At 40.4% G+C, this 20,785-nt stretch overlaps 1 protein-coding gene across 1 annotated transcript in view; it reads left to right on the top strand.

Annotated features, from left to right (window-relative positions):
- The first annotated feature begins 5,201 nt into the window (after window positions 1–5,201).
- The window catches only part of ADRB2 (adrenoceptor beta 2), a 79,999-nt gene continuing 64,415 nt past the window's right edge, over window positions 5,202–20,785 (top strand). The window contains exon 1 of the mRNA XM_081942221.1: window positions 5,202–6,782. Within this exon, the coding sequence (XP_081798347.1) occupies window positions 5,591–6,782 (1,192 nt within the window). The 5' untranslated portion in view covers window positions 5,202–5,590. The remainder of the gene's footprint in view (window positions 6,783–20,785) is intronic.

Below are 20,785 nucleotides of genomic sequence, written 5' to 3'. Positions count from 1 at the left end.
AATAGTCCCCAAGAAAATATAAAATAAAACATGGTTTCAATTCGGATGAAGTTTTTAAATGATTATCGCTTAATCTCTGAATGAGCTCTATTGATCTCAGTGGGGACAGAACATTTCTATAGATGCTTAACAGGTTCATAGAGAGGTAAACCTCCATCATGGCACCTGCTCTTTAGAGACCATCCCATCCTAGATTCATATGGCCCCCATCTTGACCCTGTTTAAGTGATGTCTTAAAACATGGTTCCATTCCTAGGCCCTGGGTTAGAATGTATGGAAGACTCTTTGTGAAATATTTTGGGCATTAAATGGTGGTTGTTTTTCTCTGGCATTTATTCTTTTGCATTATATATTATTTTGGATTCTTTATCATTTTACTTCATATTTTGTAAATTGCCCAGAGCCATGTAGGGATGGCTAATAAAAAAAAGGAATGAATGAATAAATAAATAAATACTGTCTTTCCAATCCTGAGTGTTCCCCAGAAATATGAAATCCCCAAATTTCTCAGGTGACATGGTCTAGCTAATAAAATTGTGTCTACACATTACAGTATGAAAGGTAGTCCCAAAGGTGCTTTTTAAAGAGGCAACTGGACTTTCTGGTTTTTCTTTGAAGACATTCCACTTCTCATGCAAGAGGCTTCTTCAGCTCTGACTGGATGGTGGGGAATGGAAAGATTTATACTCCTTGAAGACAGCTGATCACTTGCTTTCTTTTTAGAAAGCTGTTGAGGCCACCTGTAGGTTTATCTATGTCATTAGGGTCACATGAGGAGTGCAAATGGGTGTGGAGCCTTCTTGGAACTGTTGAAAGGACTGTGTTGTAGATTGGAGATAGATGATGCCGTATCCCTCCCCCTCTGTGTCAGTTTTGATATATATGGCCTCTTTGATTCCTCTTTCAAACTGATGGTCCTCTCTGTCCAAAATGTGGACATTGCTGTCTTCAAAAGAGTAGCTTTTGTCTTTTAAATGCAGATGGGCTGAACGGTATGAAAGGTACTTAGAAGAAGAAGCCAAAAATTAAGTACTGTAATGCATTTTGAAGAACATTTTTTCCTTGGGCCTCTTCATATTGCTATATTCCCTTGTACGTTTTTTATGTTAGTTCAAGTGGTACAATGCTATCGTCCACTTTTCCTCTTGAATTAATTTTGGAATCACTACCGGGACAAACCCTTTGGTGCTTGAAAATAGGCAGGATGGTCTCTAGCCTGTTGTTTTAATATGCTGGCTTCCCCAGATTCCTGCCTTTTGGCCCCAACTATTACTATATTCTAGATAGGTTTTCTCCCAAAGGTAACAATATTAGATGTAGCCCACTGTTAGGAATGACTAGGAAGCCTGTAGAATGGACTTCAGGGTGGACAAAGCAGAAGACTTTAGTTTCATATACTTAAAAGGCATATCTGCAGACCAGATTAAGATACATCTATTCAGCAGGTTTTCCAAGGCAGCTTGCCAGCAGTTTCTGGAAACCAGACTGAAATATGGGATGACAGCCATCCCAGTGTCTAAGGGAATAACGTCTACTGCTTGTTTTCCTTCCTTTGCTAGATTTTCTTTTTGACAATATTGAACAGCACTTGTTGCTATGAGTTTCTGAACAACGATACATCCCCAAAAATGCATTAGATCGGGGAGGAAGTGATAGCATAAAGGTGAGGCAGGTGCAGACATCTGGCAGCTCCCAGTTTCACCCTCTGTCATCTCCACTTAAGCTGCATATTAGGTAGTAGGAATGTGCTGTTTTTATTCCCTGAGTCATCAGTCTAGGAAACCTGGTCTTGAAGGAAAATACAATCCTGGACTTGGCAACCTCATAGGGGACAGCTTCACAGAGTTGTATGTGGGTCAGCTGAATGACACAGCAATCACAACCCATTTTTTAAATAAAGATTTTCTCGTTAACATTCAGTAAAGTAAATATTCCAGTCCTATACACATGCTTACTCCAAAGGAAACCTAAACCAGATTTACGGGGCTTATTTTTCCATACATCTGCATGGTATTCCTCCCCACTCCCCCAAGTCCAACTGAGATGGCTAAGTATCAAATTTACAACCAGCAATTATTTCGGTCTAAAACAGAGTGGATAGTATTTGATCTACATTTGTGTGCATTCTCTGACATTCCATATCATGAAACAAGGTTGTGTCCAACCTGTGGATACCGGTAATTCAGTTAAAAGAATCACCATGTCCTTCTAAAGTTCCTAGATATAATGTGAGAATGTTTTAATGATTAAACTGGACGCCGGTTTCCAGCTACTCCAGTCATGTCATTTATTTTGCATTCTCCAAATCTCAAGTATTTTACATTACCTGTTTAATTAAAATTGTAAGTCCCTGTATCATGTTCACTCTGTACTACATATTTATCAGATTGATTTTTCAAATACCTATGGAATGAGTATTGAAGGGATGCTGTGGCTCAGTGGCTAAGATGCTGAGCTTGTCAATCAGAAAGGTTAGCAGCTCGGCGGTTTGAATCCCTAGTGCCGCATAATGGAGTGAGCTCCCATTACTTGTTCCAGCTTCTGCCAACTCAGCAGTTTGAAAGCATGTGAAAATGCAAGTAGAAAAATAGGAACCAACTTTGGTGGGAAGGTAACAGCGTTCCATGTGCCTTCGGCATTTAGTCATGCCGGCCACATGACCATGGAAACGTCTTCAGACAGCACTGGTTCTTCGGCTTAGAAACAGAAATGAGCACCACCCCCTAGAGTCGGGAATGACTAGCACATATGTGCGAGGGGAACCTTTACCCTTACCTATGGAATGAGTATTATTTATAAAGATAGCTTCAGGAAATGTTGGGATTTATTGTATTCAGTTGAAACTTTCCCAATTTCATCTAGAATTTCCACTTACCCTTCTCTTAAATCTATGTAGTGTTGAAGTTAAGACATCAGCCTGGCACCCTAGAGACGTTGTACTCCTGAAACTCATTAGGTGAATCTGAACAAATACTTCTCTCCATCAGATTTATCTCACTGGAAAAATGGAGGAACAAGTGCCGTGTATACCACCTTGAGCTCTTGAATAAAAAGTGTAATATAAATTTAATAAAAGAATAATCTCTTTTCTCTATGACAGATCCTTTTGCCATATATTATTTTTCTACATTTTCCTAAGTAGGAAAGTTTGTATCTTCTTAAAGCAAATACATTAAATTCAGACAAAAAAACTGTACATGGGAATGGTTGGAAGCCATGTTTCGTAATTATTACTAATTATGAACTGTGATTTGAGCCAAATCTAATTAAGTACATTTGATAGAAAGATAAGCTAGTTCTTAAAACATTATATAAAAGTTATCATCAGTATTACAACCTACTACTTACGTTCAAATAAGATAATAGTTGGGGGGTGAACATTACTGGTTAGACCTGAAAACAGAATATTTGTATAACCAGGAAGTTTGACTATTCAGGGTTATATTAGGCTAAGACAGAATTGTGCTAGACAGTCTGCTGTAATGTGATGATCAAAAGACGGTGACAAGATCACTTTCAAACCATTTGCAGATTAGACACTTTATTTTCACTTCTTCTCCCTTCTTCTTCTTCTTTTTTGGCAGCAAAACCAATAAAAAATCATGTGGTACTTGAAAGGTTATCAAATGTGTAAATGCGTGGCCCTTGCTTTATTTTTATTGGAAGCCTGGCTGCTTGAGCAGTTTTATTCACATCTCCACACATACTACTGTAGTTAGCCGCTTTGAACTAATTTAGAACACAAAAGTGCTGTTTCTGGATCGTACCCAGGGATTTTATAGTCCTGCTTGAGAACTCATCAGCTGGTGGGTTTGAGGAATCCCACAGCCTTCTCTCAATTGTTGCTCTCCAGCTGTGATTCTTCAGAAGTGTGGATGAGCTAAGAATTTTATTTGCTTTCTTGTTAGGTAATCATCATGCACTACAAATTGATAAATAAGAGGGGCAGAATATAAACATTTTAAAAAAAACTTAAAGAGTGGGGGAAACTGATAGTTTTATCTATTAGAAGCTTAAAGAAATCCTTGTGTGTTCAGCCATGCTTATGATATTAAATTACTGGCCTTCTGTCTGACAGTTCCTTATATCTATCACCTACTTGGCAAACAAACACAAGATGGTTCTTTTTGTGCTGTGTCGAAACTGGCTGGTACAGATGAATGAGAGTTCTGTTTAGTTTGCTCTTCTGGTAAGAACTTATGAACATTTCACAACTTCTTCATCCATAGGCTGGAAGGCATTTGATTTTTTTTAAAGAAAACAACAGTTTGGTTCCACTCTATTAGAGGGTCCTTGTTTCTGATATAGGAGATAGCGTATAATCACACGTATTCTATTTGCAAACTGATTGGATAGCTTTTTTCCTTTAAAAAAACAACAAAACTCACCTTTGATCTTACCCTATTTAATAGTGGTTGTTCTGTGAATAATGCCACCAGTGGAAGGAGGCAAAGTAGAAACACCACAGTGTAATTGCTTATGAACAGACGCTCTCCTTCCCAATTTAAAAAAAAAAAAAGGATGTTCTCCCTGGCGGTGGGATCAGCTCAAGGCAATTGGAAAAGTTTGGAAACGGTTGTCAAACCCGCAGCTTCAATGTCGCAGAGGCTGCAAAATCGCGGTCCGAAGGGCAGCAAGAACACTTCACGCTGCACGTGGGATTGGGGCTCCACTCCGCCCTGCGTTCCCAGGTGAGGTTTTGGTGCCTCGGTGGAAGGTGCCTGCCTGGACGCTCCCAGCACCTGAGGGTCGATGATGCACCGCAAAGGGCACCAAGTTCTCGATCAAACTCTCACCCGCGTTTCCCGCTAAAATATCTCAATTCCCCGGTATCCTTCCTCATCCCATTCCCAGGTCCCCTTCCTGATCTTCCTGCCTGTTTCTCCAAGGGAGCCCGAGCGGCTTCCCGAGCCAGAGGACAGGAGAGGAACAGAAGCCGGCAACAGGATCGGCTGTTTCTCAGCGGCCAGAAGGCGCTAACTTTAGTTGGGCTTATTGAGTCGTAAGCTGTAGCCACGGCGCAGAAGGAAGCATTCAGCCTAGGAGTAAGGAAGCAAAGCGGCCGCAAGGCGCACTGGCTGGTTGTAAGCTGCCACCGCCGAGCGGTCCCCACGGTGTGTGTGTGTGTGTGTGCGTGTGTGTGTGTGTGTGTGTTGGCAGACTATTGGTTGAAGGGAGCTTGACGTCACAAGTGAGAGTTCCTATAAACTCCCTAAACATAACGGGCTCCGGACAAGTTCCAGCCGGCAAGGGTTACTTCGAGGCGCGCGAGAGGTGATCAAAGCGAGGCGAGCCGAGGACAGGACGCGACCAAACGCCGTTCAGACTGCTGGCTGCATGAGGCGCACTATCGCGTCCACCCCCCGGTTCGCTTGCCAAGCCCGGCTCTTCTCTTCCAGCTGGCCAGTAGCATCTGGGAGCAGAGTTCCCGCAAAGGTTAAGTGGACGGGGACTTTGGAACTGTGGAGCCGACGAAAGCAAGCCGAGCGCGGCAGCGCCTTCGCCAAGAGCCCCGGCGGGATTCGCTCCTATTCCGGATCGCCCGGGGCCGAGAAGAAGAACGAGGCTTGCTTCGAGGGCTACCTGCACAATGGTGACGCTGAGCCCCGTCGATTCGGCGCACCTCGCGCTGAGCGCCAACGGCAGTGACAGGCAGAGCCCGGACAATTCCACCGCGTCTGGAGAAGGCTGGGTGGCGGGCATGTCCATTCTCATGTCCTTGATCGTGCTGGCCATTCTCTTTGGCAACGTGTTGGTGATCACGGCCATCGCCAAATTCCAGAGGCTGCAGACGGTAACTAACTATTTCATCACTTCTTTGGCATGCGCGGATCTCCTGATGGGCCTGGGAGTGGTCCCTTTCGGAGCCAGCTACATCATCCAGCGCACCTGGAAGTTTGGGAGTTTCTGGTGTGAGTTTTGGATCTCAATTGACATCCTCTGTGTGACAGCCAGCATCGAGACGCTGTGTGTCATTGCTGTGGACAGGTACTTTGCCATCACTTCTCCTTTCAAGTATCAGAGCCTTTTGACCAAAAATAAAGCCAGGATGGTCATCCTCTTGGTTTGGATCATTTCAATCTTGACTTCCTTCTTACCTATCCAGATGCGGTGGTACAGAGCCAAAGGGCCGGATGCCGAGTATTGCTATTTGAACGAGAGCTGCTGCGACTTCTTCACCAACCAGGAGTATGCTATCGCTTCCTCGGTCATCTCCTTCTATGTACCTTTGGTGGTCATGGTTTTCGTCTATGCCAGAGTCTTCCAGGTCGCTCAGAAGCAGCTTAAAAAAATAGACAAATGTGAAGGGCGATTCCACCAGCAAAATTCCAACCAGGAGCGAAACGCGGGAAAAGGAAACCAAAGGAAAGCATCAAAGTTTTGCTTGAAAGAGCACAAAGCTCTCAAAACTCTGGGCATTATCATGGGCACTTTCACTCTGTGTTGGCTCCCATTTTTCATTGTCCACATTGTGCGTGTTATTGAAGAGACCTTGATTTCCAAAAATGTGTATATCTTCTTGAACTGGGTGGGATATGCCAATTCTGCTTTCAACCCTTTAATTTACTGCCGAAGCCCAGATTTCAGGTATGCTTTCCAGGAGATCCTCTGTTTCCGGAGGTCTGCCTTGAAAATGTATGTCAACGGATATTCCAATAGCAATGGCAAAAGTGACTGCAATGGGGATCACAATGACTATCATGCAAGTGAACACAAGGCTGGCCAATGGCTATGTGAAGAAGGAAGTCCCCCTACTGGGGAAGAGTTTGTGCATTGCAAAGGTACTGTGTTGCATGGTAGCATTAAGTCCCACCAGACTGAGCATAGCAGAAATGTCTACCTGTTGACATGATTGTTGTGGCTGTCAGAGGGCCAGAGCAAGGATTATTAGACTATAGTGACTACGGCTCTTGGTGAGCAAACCTTTACCTCAAATGTGGGAAGAGTCTTGTGTTGTTGTTTTTATTCATGGGCTACAGAAATATTTAAGGAAGGGCATATTGGATTTGAATATGAGAGCCTCCTACTCCAAAGAAAGGGGGGTTTTTTCACTTTTATTTTTGTTATGTATTACAATACTCAACTACCTCTTAGCATAACAATGATATTGAACTTATCAGCTGCTCCTATAGGGAAATTCCTGAAGTCAAGCAGGAATTGAGTGATACTGGCAGTTTTTAATCTGCCGATGAGGCAAGAAGTTGGATGGGTTGTACAGTTTTTAGGAATCATGCAAAGTCAAATGTTTACTTTTTTGTATTGTCCATGCTAGTAATAAGATTCTGCTTTGCTGCAGCTGATTCCAAATTTCTTATACTTAGAAAGTATACTGTTAAGGAACAGTCCCCTAATTATCTCAATTAATCTTTATTAACTTCCTCATATTTGGATTAGCATCGTATCTTTTAATACCATCATGTCAGAGTGTAAAGTTTTCTCTAGTATTGCTTCATTCTTTGTTGTCTAATGACAGTTTTCTTCCAATCTTAGATGTTCAGAAGGTTACAAAATTATGCCTAATTTTGCTAGGTATAGCTAATCCATCTTCACTCTCCATTCATTACATTAAATATCTACAATTCATGATTGTAGATATCCGCAAAATATCTCATAGATTTAGAATCTTGTCTGCTTAAAATCTTATTGTGATTCAACAACTCATTAATCAGATTTTTTTTTACTACGTTGCTGGCATAACCCAAATAATCACCGTGGGATACCTAAGTGGAATGATCTGTTCAGGTTAAGTTGTATTATAATATAAAATAACTTTTCATTTCAAGTGATAGACTAATTAAACCACCGACTGTGTCAATGGTTTCACTTGTCCCTTTCTGTCCCTTTCCCTAATCAAGTCATGCCGGGAAGATAAAGGTATTTATTGCTCTGCTGGTTTTAGATCAGCAAGAAGCTTGCAAGCAATGCCCATGTAAGATTCTCTTTGCAAACTTAGTTATGATTATGGAAGGATTTTTAAAGGCATCTCACTATTTAAAGTGACCAAGACAATCAATATTCTTTCTTTTTCCATTTTGATTAAACACAGCCCACAAGGATCTACATGCAATGAGTCCTGGAATACACATGGAATTGATCAGACTCCTCATATTAATTTTGGTTGTTAAATTTGTGCTTGGTGTACTTGACAACTACTTTATCCCTGGTGGTGTTAATCATTAGCATTTTAGATTCAGTGAGCTGAATCTGAAGTTTTGCTCCCTTTCTGTCTGTAGAGACAGGTTGGTTTTTTAAACCTTGTATGGCTCTTTCAGAGAGCTGGCTACATAAGCCATTCCATCATGCATTGTATATAATTGTGCAAAAAATAAAACTGTTTTGTTGCCTTTTCATCCAAATTGCTCTGATTATTGAAGCCATAACAAGATAATTGCCACTCTCCATGACAATTAACCTACAGCAGTCCCCATCCATCTGGTACAAAGTGTTTAAGTTCTTCTTTTAAAAATAGAAGTTCCTGCCCCCAAATCTCATAGAAAATATTGACAAATGAGTCTTCAAACACGATTCTAAACTTCTCTTGGTTTCATATTTGAAACTGAGATTTCCTGTGTAAACTCAGAGTGGCTGTGTTGAGCACCTCAGATATATGCTATGTAGGAGGGAGATGTATATACTGTATGTCATATACGCACATATGCATTAACTGAACCACCGGATATTTTCCTGTCTGCCGCTGAATAGCTGTCTCCTGAGCCCCACCCCCACCCCTCCCACCTCCCATTGCAGAATCTGAGGCAGCTTACCTGGCAAGGAGAAGTCTATGTTGGCAATAACAAAGTTTATTTGCAATCTCTCCTTTGGCACAGAGCTCCCTCATCTGGTAATCAAAGACTATCTAAAGACTGGCTATCATTATTTTATTTAAATACGCGTGGGGGAGGGTGGAGGGTGGAAACTGTGCAAGGGCATGTTTTCTAGAATCACAAAGACTCCTTGCAACTAAGTTGGTGATTCATTAAGTTTGTATTTCAAAGGAATAAGCATTTCTAGACAGACTTCAGGAACAGTCTAGAAATGCTCTTCAACATTGTAGAGTGCTGTGTATTTCGAGTACCTGGTTAGGAAGAATTTTCTTCAAAGGAAGGAAGGGAGAAAAAGTGATCTAACGGACAGGGTGTTGGATTAAGACTAGGAAGATCCAGGTTCAAGTCTTCCTCCTGCCCTGGCCAACATGAAAGTTCATTGGGTGACTTTGGGTTTGTTATTTTCTCCCAGTCCCCCATACTTCACACAGTTTGTGTGTGTGTGTGTGTGTGTGTGTGTGTGTGTGTGTGTGAAAGAGAGAGAGCAGGGAAGATTGGGAGAAGGGCTGAGTTGGGCTGGAGGAAAGGTGAGCTACAAATGTATGGAAAAAAATTAGAGGAGGGGCATCAACAAAATGCAACTAGATTTTGGAAAAATGTCCAGAGCAAGGCCGCTGTCCAGCCACCCCTATCATGTAGTTGACCAAACTGAAATCCTGAAATCAATGCCCAATTAAACAGTCTGTCTGTTAGATGTTTTCCCAGTGTGTCTCTTTTCTTTTCTTTTCTTATGGATTTGCTTGAGGTTCGGTTGCCAGTTCTCCGGAGCTGTTACATGGAAAGTTGATATTCAGACATGAGTCAACAGGTGCAGGAAAAGGAAAAATAGGAGGGGTGTGAGATGAGTGGAGAGCAAGGGCTAGTTCCTTTGGATGCAAGAGGGAAAAACTGAGCAGTAATAATCTTTGGCTGGAACTCAAAACAGTTTTTTAGATATGTTTGTTGGAGATTGAGGTATGGGCTCTACCCCCACATTTTTGTTTGTTTTCAGAGCTCGATGCATGACAATATTGAAAACAAACTCAATGGAAATTATAGCGTAACCTGCATCCTTTAGAAAATTATGTGCATTTCCATTCTTATTTGATGACCTATATGATTATTCTTAGTAGTGGCAGTATTACGATTACTATGAGCATTGTTATTCCTTTGCATAATATCTGGACTGCTGAGCTGAAGACTTGGATTTTAAAAAAAAATTATTTGGAGCTGAGAGCTATTTTAAACTCCCCAGAGCATTTCAACTTTTTTTCCCACTCTTGTGAAGATCAGGAAAATGTAAAAGAGCATAATGTTTTTTGCTCATTTTTGTTGACAATGAAGTTCTTCAATTTCTGCTATAATAATTTGCCCAACTACAAGTTTGTTAAGAATCAACTCTCAGGATTTATTATACTTATTCTCTGCACTCTTCAGATGACACGCCTGTGAGAAAGCGATAGGAAATCTTTACTTCTGTTTTGATTAACTGTGAACTAGTTCTCAATCTAGGCTCAACTCAAGGGATCCTATGAAAATGAAAAGAAATGGGAAGGAGGACAGATTGTCCACAACATGCAGAAGAAAGAGCAAAATAGCAATGTTTTGGTATGATTATTACCAAAAAAGTTTTTACTCTATGACATGGATAAAATCAACTTGATTAATCATAATTTGGCAATAATCTTCTAAGGCAGGGGTGTCCAAACTTTTTTCAAAGAGGGCCAGATTGGATGAAGTGAACATGCTGGAGGGCCAAACATTTTTCCGAACATTCTTTGAACAATTACAATTAAATGCAAATGAATTATTTTATGCCAAGTTAATTGCAAATAGCATACTTTTCATTTCATAACATTAAGATCAACTGACAGCTGAGTTTTCACAATGTATTTTAAATAAATTTAAAAAAAAACTTACCTGCACTAATGTGAAGGGTGAAACTGTCCCATTTTCCCAATGAATCATTATTTTGTTAAAGCGGAAGCAAAATATGTGAGTTTTGTTGTTGTTGTGCCCAAGGAAAGAAACCGGGAACTTGAGTTACCCCCTTCAATTCCTTCTCACCCGCACCTCTCTTTCATTCTCTACATCACTAAGATATTAATAAACTTCCCCAAAGTTTAGACGCGGCAAATATGCGAGTGCGCACACACACATGCTTATTGATACCCTTTAAAAACCTTCCGATATTTGTTTATAGCGGCTCATGTGAGCTTTAATGGGCCATCTCCTCTTTTTTCTTTTTTCTTTGGTCTCTTCAAGCAGAGAAGTTAATGCGTGGCTGAATATTTCCTCCTTCCTTCCTTAAAAAAAACAAAAACAAAAAACCAACCCACCTTGGGGGAAGGTTCCTTGCTTTTCACCTGCCAGACCTCTCTGAGCCTGGCGGAGAAGCTACAAGTATCCCTTGGCCCCGTGCTTCACGTACTGCACCTGCGCTGCCTGGTAGTTTGCCCATTTCGCAGCCTGTGTTGCGAAGGCTACGGCGCGCGTTCTTCAGCGATACCCATGAGGCTTGGTCTCTCGTTTCCTCAAAAGGCGCCCTTTCTCTCCCCCCCCAAGGGAGACAGAAGTTTCCCCCCTTTTTTTGGTACGAATGTGGCCCGACCAGTTTACAAGCAAGTCGCCTTGCCTGTTTTTAGGCTGGCCTGTGGATGACAGGTACCTTTGCTGTAGGACAGAGTTTCTCAACCTTGGCAACTTTAAGTCCTGTGAACTTCAACCCCCAGAATTCCCCAGCCCTCTCACCGCCCTCCCTCCTGTGGCAGACAGTCTTCTGCTTGCCGCCCTCAATCAGAAGGGAGGGCCGTGGGAGGGCCGCATTTACACAGAGCAGGGAGGGCTGTTAGAGGGCCGTTTTAAACCACCCCCCGGGCCGCAAATGGCCCGCAGGCCAGACTTTGGACATGCCTGTTCTAAGGCATGGGTGTCAAACTTGCAGCGTCATGATGCTATCATGTAACGTTTCACAACATTTTTTCTGTTCGTGGAGCTAGGGTGGGTGTGGCCTGTGCATGGTGCATCTGGTCCACGGGCCGCCAGTTTCACACCCCTGATCTAAAGGCAAGGACATTTTGTTAGGTTTAAATCACATCATGTGAGTTTAGAAAGGATCTTTCTTCATTTAGCTCAATTATTCTTCAATAGGTAAGGTGACTTTCTAAGTGCCTCTGTTTTCCTAAAGGCAAAATTTATTTAGTTGGGATACTTTTTTTATCAGAGTTACAATATCCTGTTGGGATAGAAGTGTTGTTTTGGTTATGCTATCTGGAAAAAACAGAAAGGTCTAGATTTCATTGCTTGAAATAGCTACTGATCAGCAATGGTGCGTGTCATACTTCAGGCAGCTGGATTAGAAGATTCAGATTAGTCCTCAAGGATTTAAATACAAAATTTCCTAGAATAGAATCTTGATGGGAAAAACATTAGAGAAGAAAAAAAGGAAGTTACTTATAGGCTTAAACAAAGATAGTTCTTCTGATCCATGAGAGAAATATTCAGACTCCATTATCAAGTGATAATTTTTTGCATGGCCTCACTAAGAATGCCATTTAACTGAAGATTTTGAATTGATAAAACTCTTTTTTAGAAGAAAACATTATTAAACTTGAACAAAAATATAAAGAAACAAAAATATATAAATTAGGAAAAAAGGTCAGAAAAAAACAAGATTAGAAGTGCAGAAAAGGAAAGGAAGGGGGAAAATAGCAAAAGAGTAGCTTCCAACTTTCTTCAATATAGATATAAATATAAAATACATTAGCTTCTTATTCTGAAATCAACAATAATACAAAGCATATCTGTAATCATAATCATCAAATCCCAAAATTATAGTTGCACTTCTTCCAGTTTCAAGGAAAGAGTCCAAAAGTGGATTCCAGTTGGAAAAAAGCTAGACAAGATCTTCTATCTCATCAAAGAAGTCAATTTCATCATCTTAGTCAATTCCATTAGCTCCACCATGATAAAAGTTTAATGTATTTTAGTCTCCTTAAAAAGTTGAGAAAGTAAAGGATTGTTATATCAAACAAGGGTCTGTTGGACATTTTTTTAAAAAAAATAATTGTTAGTTAAACCAGAAGTCTCCAATCGGGGCTGTGGGGCACAATTGGGCCTTTTGGTCATTTGTGACGTTGTTTACAACACATTTGCTTCTCAATGAAAGTAAAAAAGTAAAACAAAAGAAAGAAACCCTTCTAGCTTCCACCAAACGTATTGTCAGCCTCTGCTTTGCTGCTTGCTTTCGGCTGCCATTGAAACGGGGAGGGGGAATGATATGGTATTTGGGAGGGGAAGCTTAAGCACAGGAGTGAATGAAGAAGGGAGTGTTTTTCTCACCATCTGCTGCGCATGCTGCAGATAGTGGAATTGCGGCCAACTGTCCGGCATACCAACCTGATGATGGTTTTTGAAGATGCAACCCACATGACACCTGTGGGGTGAGTGGATTGGACTGTGGGATGGGGTTACCAGTGGGAGGGAGTTGGGTCACATATTGATATCTATGATTACGTGCGCTTTGGCCTCAGATCTTGCTTTGCCTAGCTGCTATCTACTCATAACCAGTAAAAGTATTCTTAATTCTGAAATATGGAGTTGAGTGGTTTCTTTCTTGGTTACTGATGGAAGCTGCCCTGACATGTATTCAAGATTACAAAAGGATAAAGTGATGGCAATTATATGAATTATGATATCTTTGTTTAAGAGCTGTTTGTGACCAATGCAAAATGCACTGGGAGAATCTGCCTTTGTTTCGTATATATAAAAGCATGGATTGCACATTCTGTGGTTTTACACTTAGTTTTTGCTTCACAAATGCTACAATGGGCACAACTAAACATATGCTCCTTGTCATTGTACCTTCTGATTGAGAGAATTAATGTCCTGTATTTGAAAGCTGTGGTGCTGGCGTAAATTATTGCGTATACCATGGACAGCCAGAGTAACTAACTGAGAGGTGTTAAATCATATAAAACCAGACACATCAGTAGAAGCTAAAATCATAAGACTATGCCTGATTTATCTTGGCCATGCGTGCAAATTCATTGGAGAGGGCAATGATGCTAGGAATGGTTAGTGGAACAAGAAGAAAAGGCAAGCAAAGAACATGCTGGCTTGATAAAATCTGATACAGTTGAATATCCAACAATTGAAAGAAGCAGTGGCTCAGTGGCTAAGACACTGAGCTTGTCGATCAGAAAGGTTGGCAGTTTGGCAGTTCAAATCCCTAGCGCCATGTAATGGAGTAAGCTCCCGTTACTTGTCCCAGCTTCTGCCAACCTAACAATTCGAAAGCACGTAAAAAATGCAAGTAGAAAAATAGGGATCACCTTTGGTGGGAAAGTAACAGCATTCCGTGCTCCTTTGGCATTTAGTCATTCTGACCACATGACCACAGAGACGTCTTCGGACAGCGCTGGCTCTTCGGCTTTGAAACGGAGATGAGCAACACCCGCTAGAGTCGGAAACGACTAGCACATATGTGCAAGGGGAACCTTTACCTTTCCTCTACCTGTGTTGGCAGGATAGCATGGAGAGTACTTGCCCTTAAAGTATGCCAAGAGTTGAACACAACTAGTTAAAATAACAACAATTTGAAAGCACAAAACAAGACTGCTACAAATTGTCTGTTGTGGGTTTACTAAGATGTACTTAGATTTACTAAGTCCATCAAAGATTTGATTTGCAGAATACACAATACGTCATCTACAGTATATATTACTTAAATTCCTGTTTATCTGTCTAAGGAAATACCTCTGAAGCAAGAATGATCCCATTGGTCCTGTGATGTCTAGCTATTTCATAAAACCTTTCTCATTGAGTTTGGAAGATACCTACTGTAGCTCTGCCTCTCACAAAGATCCTTTTTCACAGACATATTTATGGCTTCCTAGTGCACCTTTATAAATGTTTAACTTGTGCCCTACCAAGTGGGAGCTTTGTTATTGAGAGAGCCAGAAGCCCTAACCTTCCTGGAGTTGGATGTAAAAGAAAAACATGTTCCTGCAATTTATAGAGGGGAAACTATCCTGGGATGAGAAAGGAATTATCAATTTACCTTTCTGCTAAGAAACAGCTGTTCAGTATTCTTAAAGAAACAAACGTAGCACACTTTTCCTTCTGAAAAAGGCAAGAAATATATTCTATATAATATTCCATGTAGGTATGTATGTGTGTGTGCATATATATATATGTGTGTGTGTGTGTGTACACACACACACACACACACACACACACACACTCAACTCTAGGGGATGGTAAGGGAGCCAGCATTGTCTGAAGATATTTCCGTGGTCATGTGGCTACCTGACTATACGGTGAGGCACGGAACATGGAACTCTTATCTTCCCACTGAAAAGGCACCTTTGGAACTGCCAGATGGGCAGGAGTTGGAGCAAGGACAGAAGCTCACATTGTGCTTGGATCTCGAACCCAGGATGTCAGCTTTTCAACTGTTCAATGTCTTTAACCACTGAGCCTCTGTTTGTGTGTGTGTGTGTGTGTGTGTGTGTGTGTGTGTGTATCTACTCATTGTTATTATACTTCCCATCGTAGATAGTTTCCAGCTGTCTCTTCTTCTTGTTCTTTCTAGTGTTATTTCTGCACTATGAAAGGATCCCCTTGTCAGCAAAGTCCTCTCCATTTGGGTCAATCCAGGACATCTTCGGGGTGACACCCATATATTTCATGTCCTCCTTGATATAACCCATCTACCTTTTCTTGGGTCTGCAAGGGTCCAGACATACGGCTGTCCTTGCCATTGAATCTTCTTTACCGCATACAATGTGTCCATACCATCTAAGTCTTCCTTCCCGCATTTTTGCTATGATTGGCACAACTCTCAGTCAACGTCAGATGTCGTCATTCATAGCTATCATAGCTTCCACCTATCTTGTTTTTTTTTTAAAAAAAGTTGCAGAGGAGCCAGTTGAATTAAAGGCATTGAAGCATTATTGCCTGACAATCAAAAGAATGATTGTGCCAGAAACAGGCTGACCAAGTTGAACATTTGATAACTCTGGTATACAGCACCTGCCCCAAATCCACCCACTGTCTCTGGCAGCTTTTCATTGGTTCCCAAACTCAGGCAGTCTTCTTTTTGAATGATATTAGGTTGTACTATAAAGCTGATGTATGGTGTGGGGCATTAAACTTTATTAAGCGATACCTATTTAATTTAGAGAAAACACCTCTGAGAAAACACTAAGCAGGGGATTAGGTCCAATTGCATAAATGGTCCTTGAATCTATGATTGTATGAAATATGTACAGCATTGAAACAATGAATGAAAGCAGACCCAGAAAGGGAAGATTGCACCTAAGGAGAAACTAAGAAAGCAGTTTTCTAGAAATATTGTTCACTAAGCTTAGAGTGCTTCAGATAAAACTCTCTCAGGGAATTATGTTCTATGTCCCCTCCCTATTTTTTGTGGGGGAAGATAAGAATCTTTGGACTACAATCTGGGTTGTTCACTGGGATCAGAGGTTTAGTTTTCCAAGCTTTTGGACTCGTGCTGGGGGTCATCCTCAGGGAATTTCTCTCTAGCAGAATGTGTGCTTTGGGCAATTCTGTGTGTAGTATTTATGTGGTGCCTGGTTGGAATCAAAGAAATCTGCTATGTGGCAGAGAAAACACAATTAATCTAAACAGAATAGCAACAGGATTTTAAGTCTTCAAACTTTAAATCTTCACTAGGTAGTCCACATCTGTTTATTTTGTGCTTCATCCTAGCAGTCTTCTGAAAGACTTGGTGCCATCGGAAACCATTTCTGAAATTGTGCAACCTTTTTGCTCTTTTCCTTACCCTCATTCTCCCCAAAATAATATAGCCCTGTCACTTCTTGTAGTAGCACACCAGACCTGAAGGTCATGAGGTGGTGTTGTATTCACATAACTTGAATACTTGACAATTCTCAAGTATTGTCCATCATTGTGTACGAACTGTTTTGATTAAGTATTCTTCAAAATGAAATCTTGCATATTATTTGTAAATTTGTGTTGATTCAATCAAGGTGCTGCTCTAGCAAACAAAAAGGGTGGGCATTAGAAATGTCCAAACACAAGTATGAAAGGAGAAAAGGCTACAGAAACACCAGCCTTACAGATTCCTCAGCAACTTCTCTCTATGGTTAGATTTTGGACCATTAATTGAGATACTTTTGTCTCACAGCCCCTTGTTTGCTACACATTAAGCTATCTTTTTTGATGGCAGTGAAATCAGACATCATGCTTGGTTTTGTTTTTTTCCTATCATGGATTGGCCTGTCTGTCTGTCTCTGTCTGTCTGTCTCTCTCTCTGTCTCTCTGTCTCTCTGTCTCTGTCTGTGTCTCTGTCTGTGTCTCTCTCGCTGTCTCTCTCTCTCTCTCTCTCACTCTCTCACACACACCACTTATTTTCTCTACAATGTCATAAGATGGTCCAGTGTTTTACATTGTATGGCGGGGGGGGGGGTGAAAAGGGGGAAAATCTGTTTGTATAAAACTCTTTTAATAAAAAAAAAAGATGGTCCAGTGTGCAATGTTATCTCAAGGCAAAGCTTGTTATCAGGGCAGTATGTGGAATAATGACACTGGGAAGATACATAATTGAGTAAAGTCTGCAAAAATATTTTCTCCTAAGGTAAACGTTAACAGGCTGTTCTAGAATAGAATAACCTGACAAAAGAGAGACTTGGAGACTTGGGATAATCAGAAGCTGTTTGTTCATGAGGCCTAATTTATCTATATGGATTTAGACAAAGGAGTCTTCTGACATAAAGCATAGCAGATACACTGAAATACAAGTACATTCCCTCTGCATCAGCTTTTCTCCTGAAGAAGACAAAATGCTGTATTATCCAATCTATGGAACTTATCCAGGAGTAGATTACATTTGTTGTAATTTTATTAAACTCTTGGGCAATGAAAGTTTTTGAGCATCAGCAAGTTCCAAACTACTGGTAGTAATTCTATACCTGGGAATTTCAAAATTGTCCCCTAAAAAAACCTGGTGTGATTGAATTGCTCATTAAAAGGCCAGGAAGTGTCATAACATTGAAACCCACCACAACAGGAAGCACATGGACATACTTTACATACCAAGCTGACTATTGGTATCTAAATCACAAGATGCAAATAGTGATCTCTGTGATCTAAGCTGCAGAAAAATATAAAATAGTACAAGAAAAGCAGGCATTTTCTATCATTTGGTGAATTAATGGGATCTTGTGATTATTTTGTTTGATAAACCCAGCCCTTTAGCTTATGCACCATAATAGTTAGTAGACTATGGACTATATATTGAAAAAGTAATGGATGAAGTTATAGATAAGAGGCAACATAGGAGCCATGTTTATACTAGCTATGATCAAGAAAAATGAAATCTTTATTTTCAGTTCTTGCATGAGATTGGGTTATTCAGGTTGCCACAACCTGATGTGCAAAATTATATAAGTTATAAGAACACTGCATGAGGAAGGCACCATAATGCTAAATATGTATCGAGAACTAAAAATTGCCAGCACCAGAAACACATCTTATCAAATGTTAACAATCGGGATTTGGGTTTTGTGTGTCTGTGTGTGTCCCTCTGTGTGTGCTGCTATGTAAAATTCTGCACAAGGATGTATTGCATGACAGCAGCAACCCTACCAGTGATATAGTTGTGTAGTAATGACAAGAATATAAATAGATCCTCTTGAATATGTATTCATGCTATATGATCTGCTGAACCTCTGTCTCGGAGGTCTTTTGCCAGCCAATACTTCTATGATATGTGAGTCTTGTGAAGATGGTTAGATGTGTGGAAGGAGGACCTAGCCATCTGGGAAAAGTCACAATGTCACTGTACACATCATGACATACCTGTAGTTCATATCAGTTATGCCATAATGTAAATGAAATATATGACATATTTGCCTCACTTTTGCAATAATGCAATCTTGCACACATCGCTTATCCCTCCCATCTCTAAAAGATACTTATAAAAAGGGATAGTTTTACCTTCAGGTAATGGGATATGTGGCTCTATAATTGGGTGTATACTGCAATATAAATGTCCTTACCACATGAACAAATCCTTTACAGCTATAACTTGCATGTGAACGTTCACGCCAAGCCCTCTATTAGTTTTGCTTAGTACCCAAAACTGTCCCTTGGTGTCCATAAATTGCCTCTCAACATCAGCTGATGAAAATGCACATGAGAGGGTTTATTGTGCTTGTGCGTTTCACAGATGGTTGAATTGTATGGGAAGAGAAAATTGTATTAGAGAGGCATTTGAGCCACTTCAATGACACTTCTCTCAAATTTAAGTCCTCCTCACCCTGCCCCATCTTCCACTCTTTCCTCTGAGCGGAATATAAGTGGATTCTTGTGGGTGGAAGAAATTCCTGATCCATGCTGGATTCATTGTCTTTCTGTGATTTCATAATTGGCTCCATAACTATGTGAAAGTATGTGAGCTTTTTTACGGTGGGTAGCTTCCAAAATATCCTGAGTCATATTTTACTCAAATTACCATTTCAGGAGCACTTCACTCTTCCCTCAGTTGTTTCAGGGCCAATACAATATGCTGAGTTGTCGTGCTATATCTGCAAGTTCATGCCCTCATGAAAGTGTGTGAAAATATGGGAAAGTTAAGAAATCTATTAAGCGATATCCATCAACAAAAGGCAAGCTGGTGCTATTAGCATATTACCTGCTAACCTTTTACTTTGCCACAGATCAACATGGAGGTGGAGTCTGCCATGGCAATTCTGAAAAGGAAAAAAAAAATCAACTCAGTCCACAAAAGCTACTCTTTAGAATCTAGATGAATCTTGTGTAATCTCACTGATTTTTAGTCGTAATCCTTGAAGAATTTCTGTCCTGGTTTCATAGATCTAAATTTAGGGATGTAAGAACCATGTGCTCCCAACTGGCATTTGCTTGTACTTTACCATCAAAGTCAAGGACAGAGGCTGTGCTGTCGTTTCCCCATTGAATTTCTGTGAGAGGTTTGTGTCTGATCTATATATCCTCACAAGTGTGAATGAAGTGTCCTAAATCAGCTCACATGCCATCTTCCATGCCAAGACAACTAAATGATTGAGAAATTCACAGCAGAAGCTGAAACCATCTTGCCACAGTTAGTCATTGACAACTTAAACCAGCCGAGAGTTTTGGAACTTTAAAGTTCCCCTCTTTAAAATTGGGATCTCTTTTCAAAATCTAATCAAACTAAAGTGTTTCACTGTTTAAAGTTGATAATAATTGATTTACTTTCTTCTCTTTCAAAGCTTTTATAGAAGTAGATTTATAGACGTCTCTCAATGCAGCAAATGTTCTGTACATGGTCTGCACCATTTCAGGTCTACTCAAAGCATTGATGTTTCCACAAAAGCTGACTTGAAATATTCCGATTAATATCTGTGTGTAAATTTCTAGTCAGAAAAGCAATTGATGGATTGATAGGTGTTGTCATGAAAGCAAGTGAAATGCAGCAGCTGGAAAACTGTAACTCTTCCCAAACAGAGATCTTGACAATTGTGATTTTGCTGCTCCAGTAGATGGTTGGCAAAGTTACAGTGGTAAGCTAGCTAAATAGGATCTTATCTCTAAATCTCCTGTTTTGATAGAAAATAAGATTCCTCCTACCTGTGGCTCATCAGTCCTGTTCTTCATGCTGTTTCTCAGTTTAATAACATTATTGCTAGAATTTTCACTTTCTGTCATTTTTATTTTATTATATAAAATCCAAGAAAAGAAAAGAAAATAGAAAATTAAGGGAGGGAAAGGGAAGAGGGAAAAGGAGGTGTGAGATACAAGGGGAAGAGAAAAAGAAAGAAAAAGGGGACATTGACTTCCAGCTCTTCCTAGCAGAGTACAAGATAAACACACTTCAACCTCGTTTGCTTTTATACATTAATATAGAACTAGTCATTTCTATAACACCAAATCTTTCTAATCAACAAAACCAAGATCAAAGTTTCACTTCACAAGCACCAATTCCAGAAGTG

The sequence above is a fragment of the Natrix helvetica genome, assembly GCF_964273705.1.
Source record: "Natrix helvetica genome assembly, chromosome: 1".
Taxonomy (NCBI): Eukaryota; Metazoa; Chordata; class Lepidosauria; order Squamata; family Natricidae; genus Natrix; species Natrix helvetica.
This window is presented reverse-complemented; position numbering and strand designations above follow the sequence as displayed.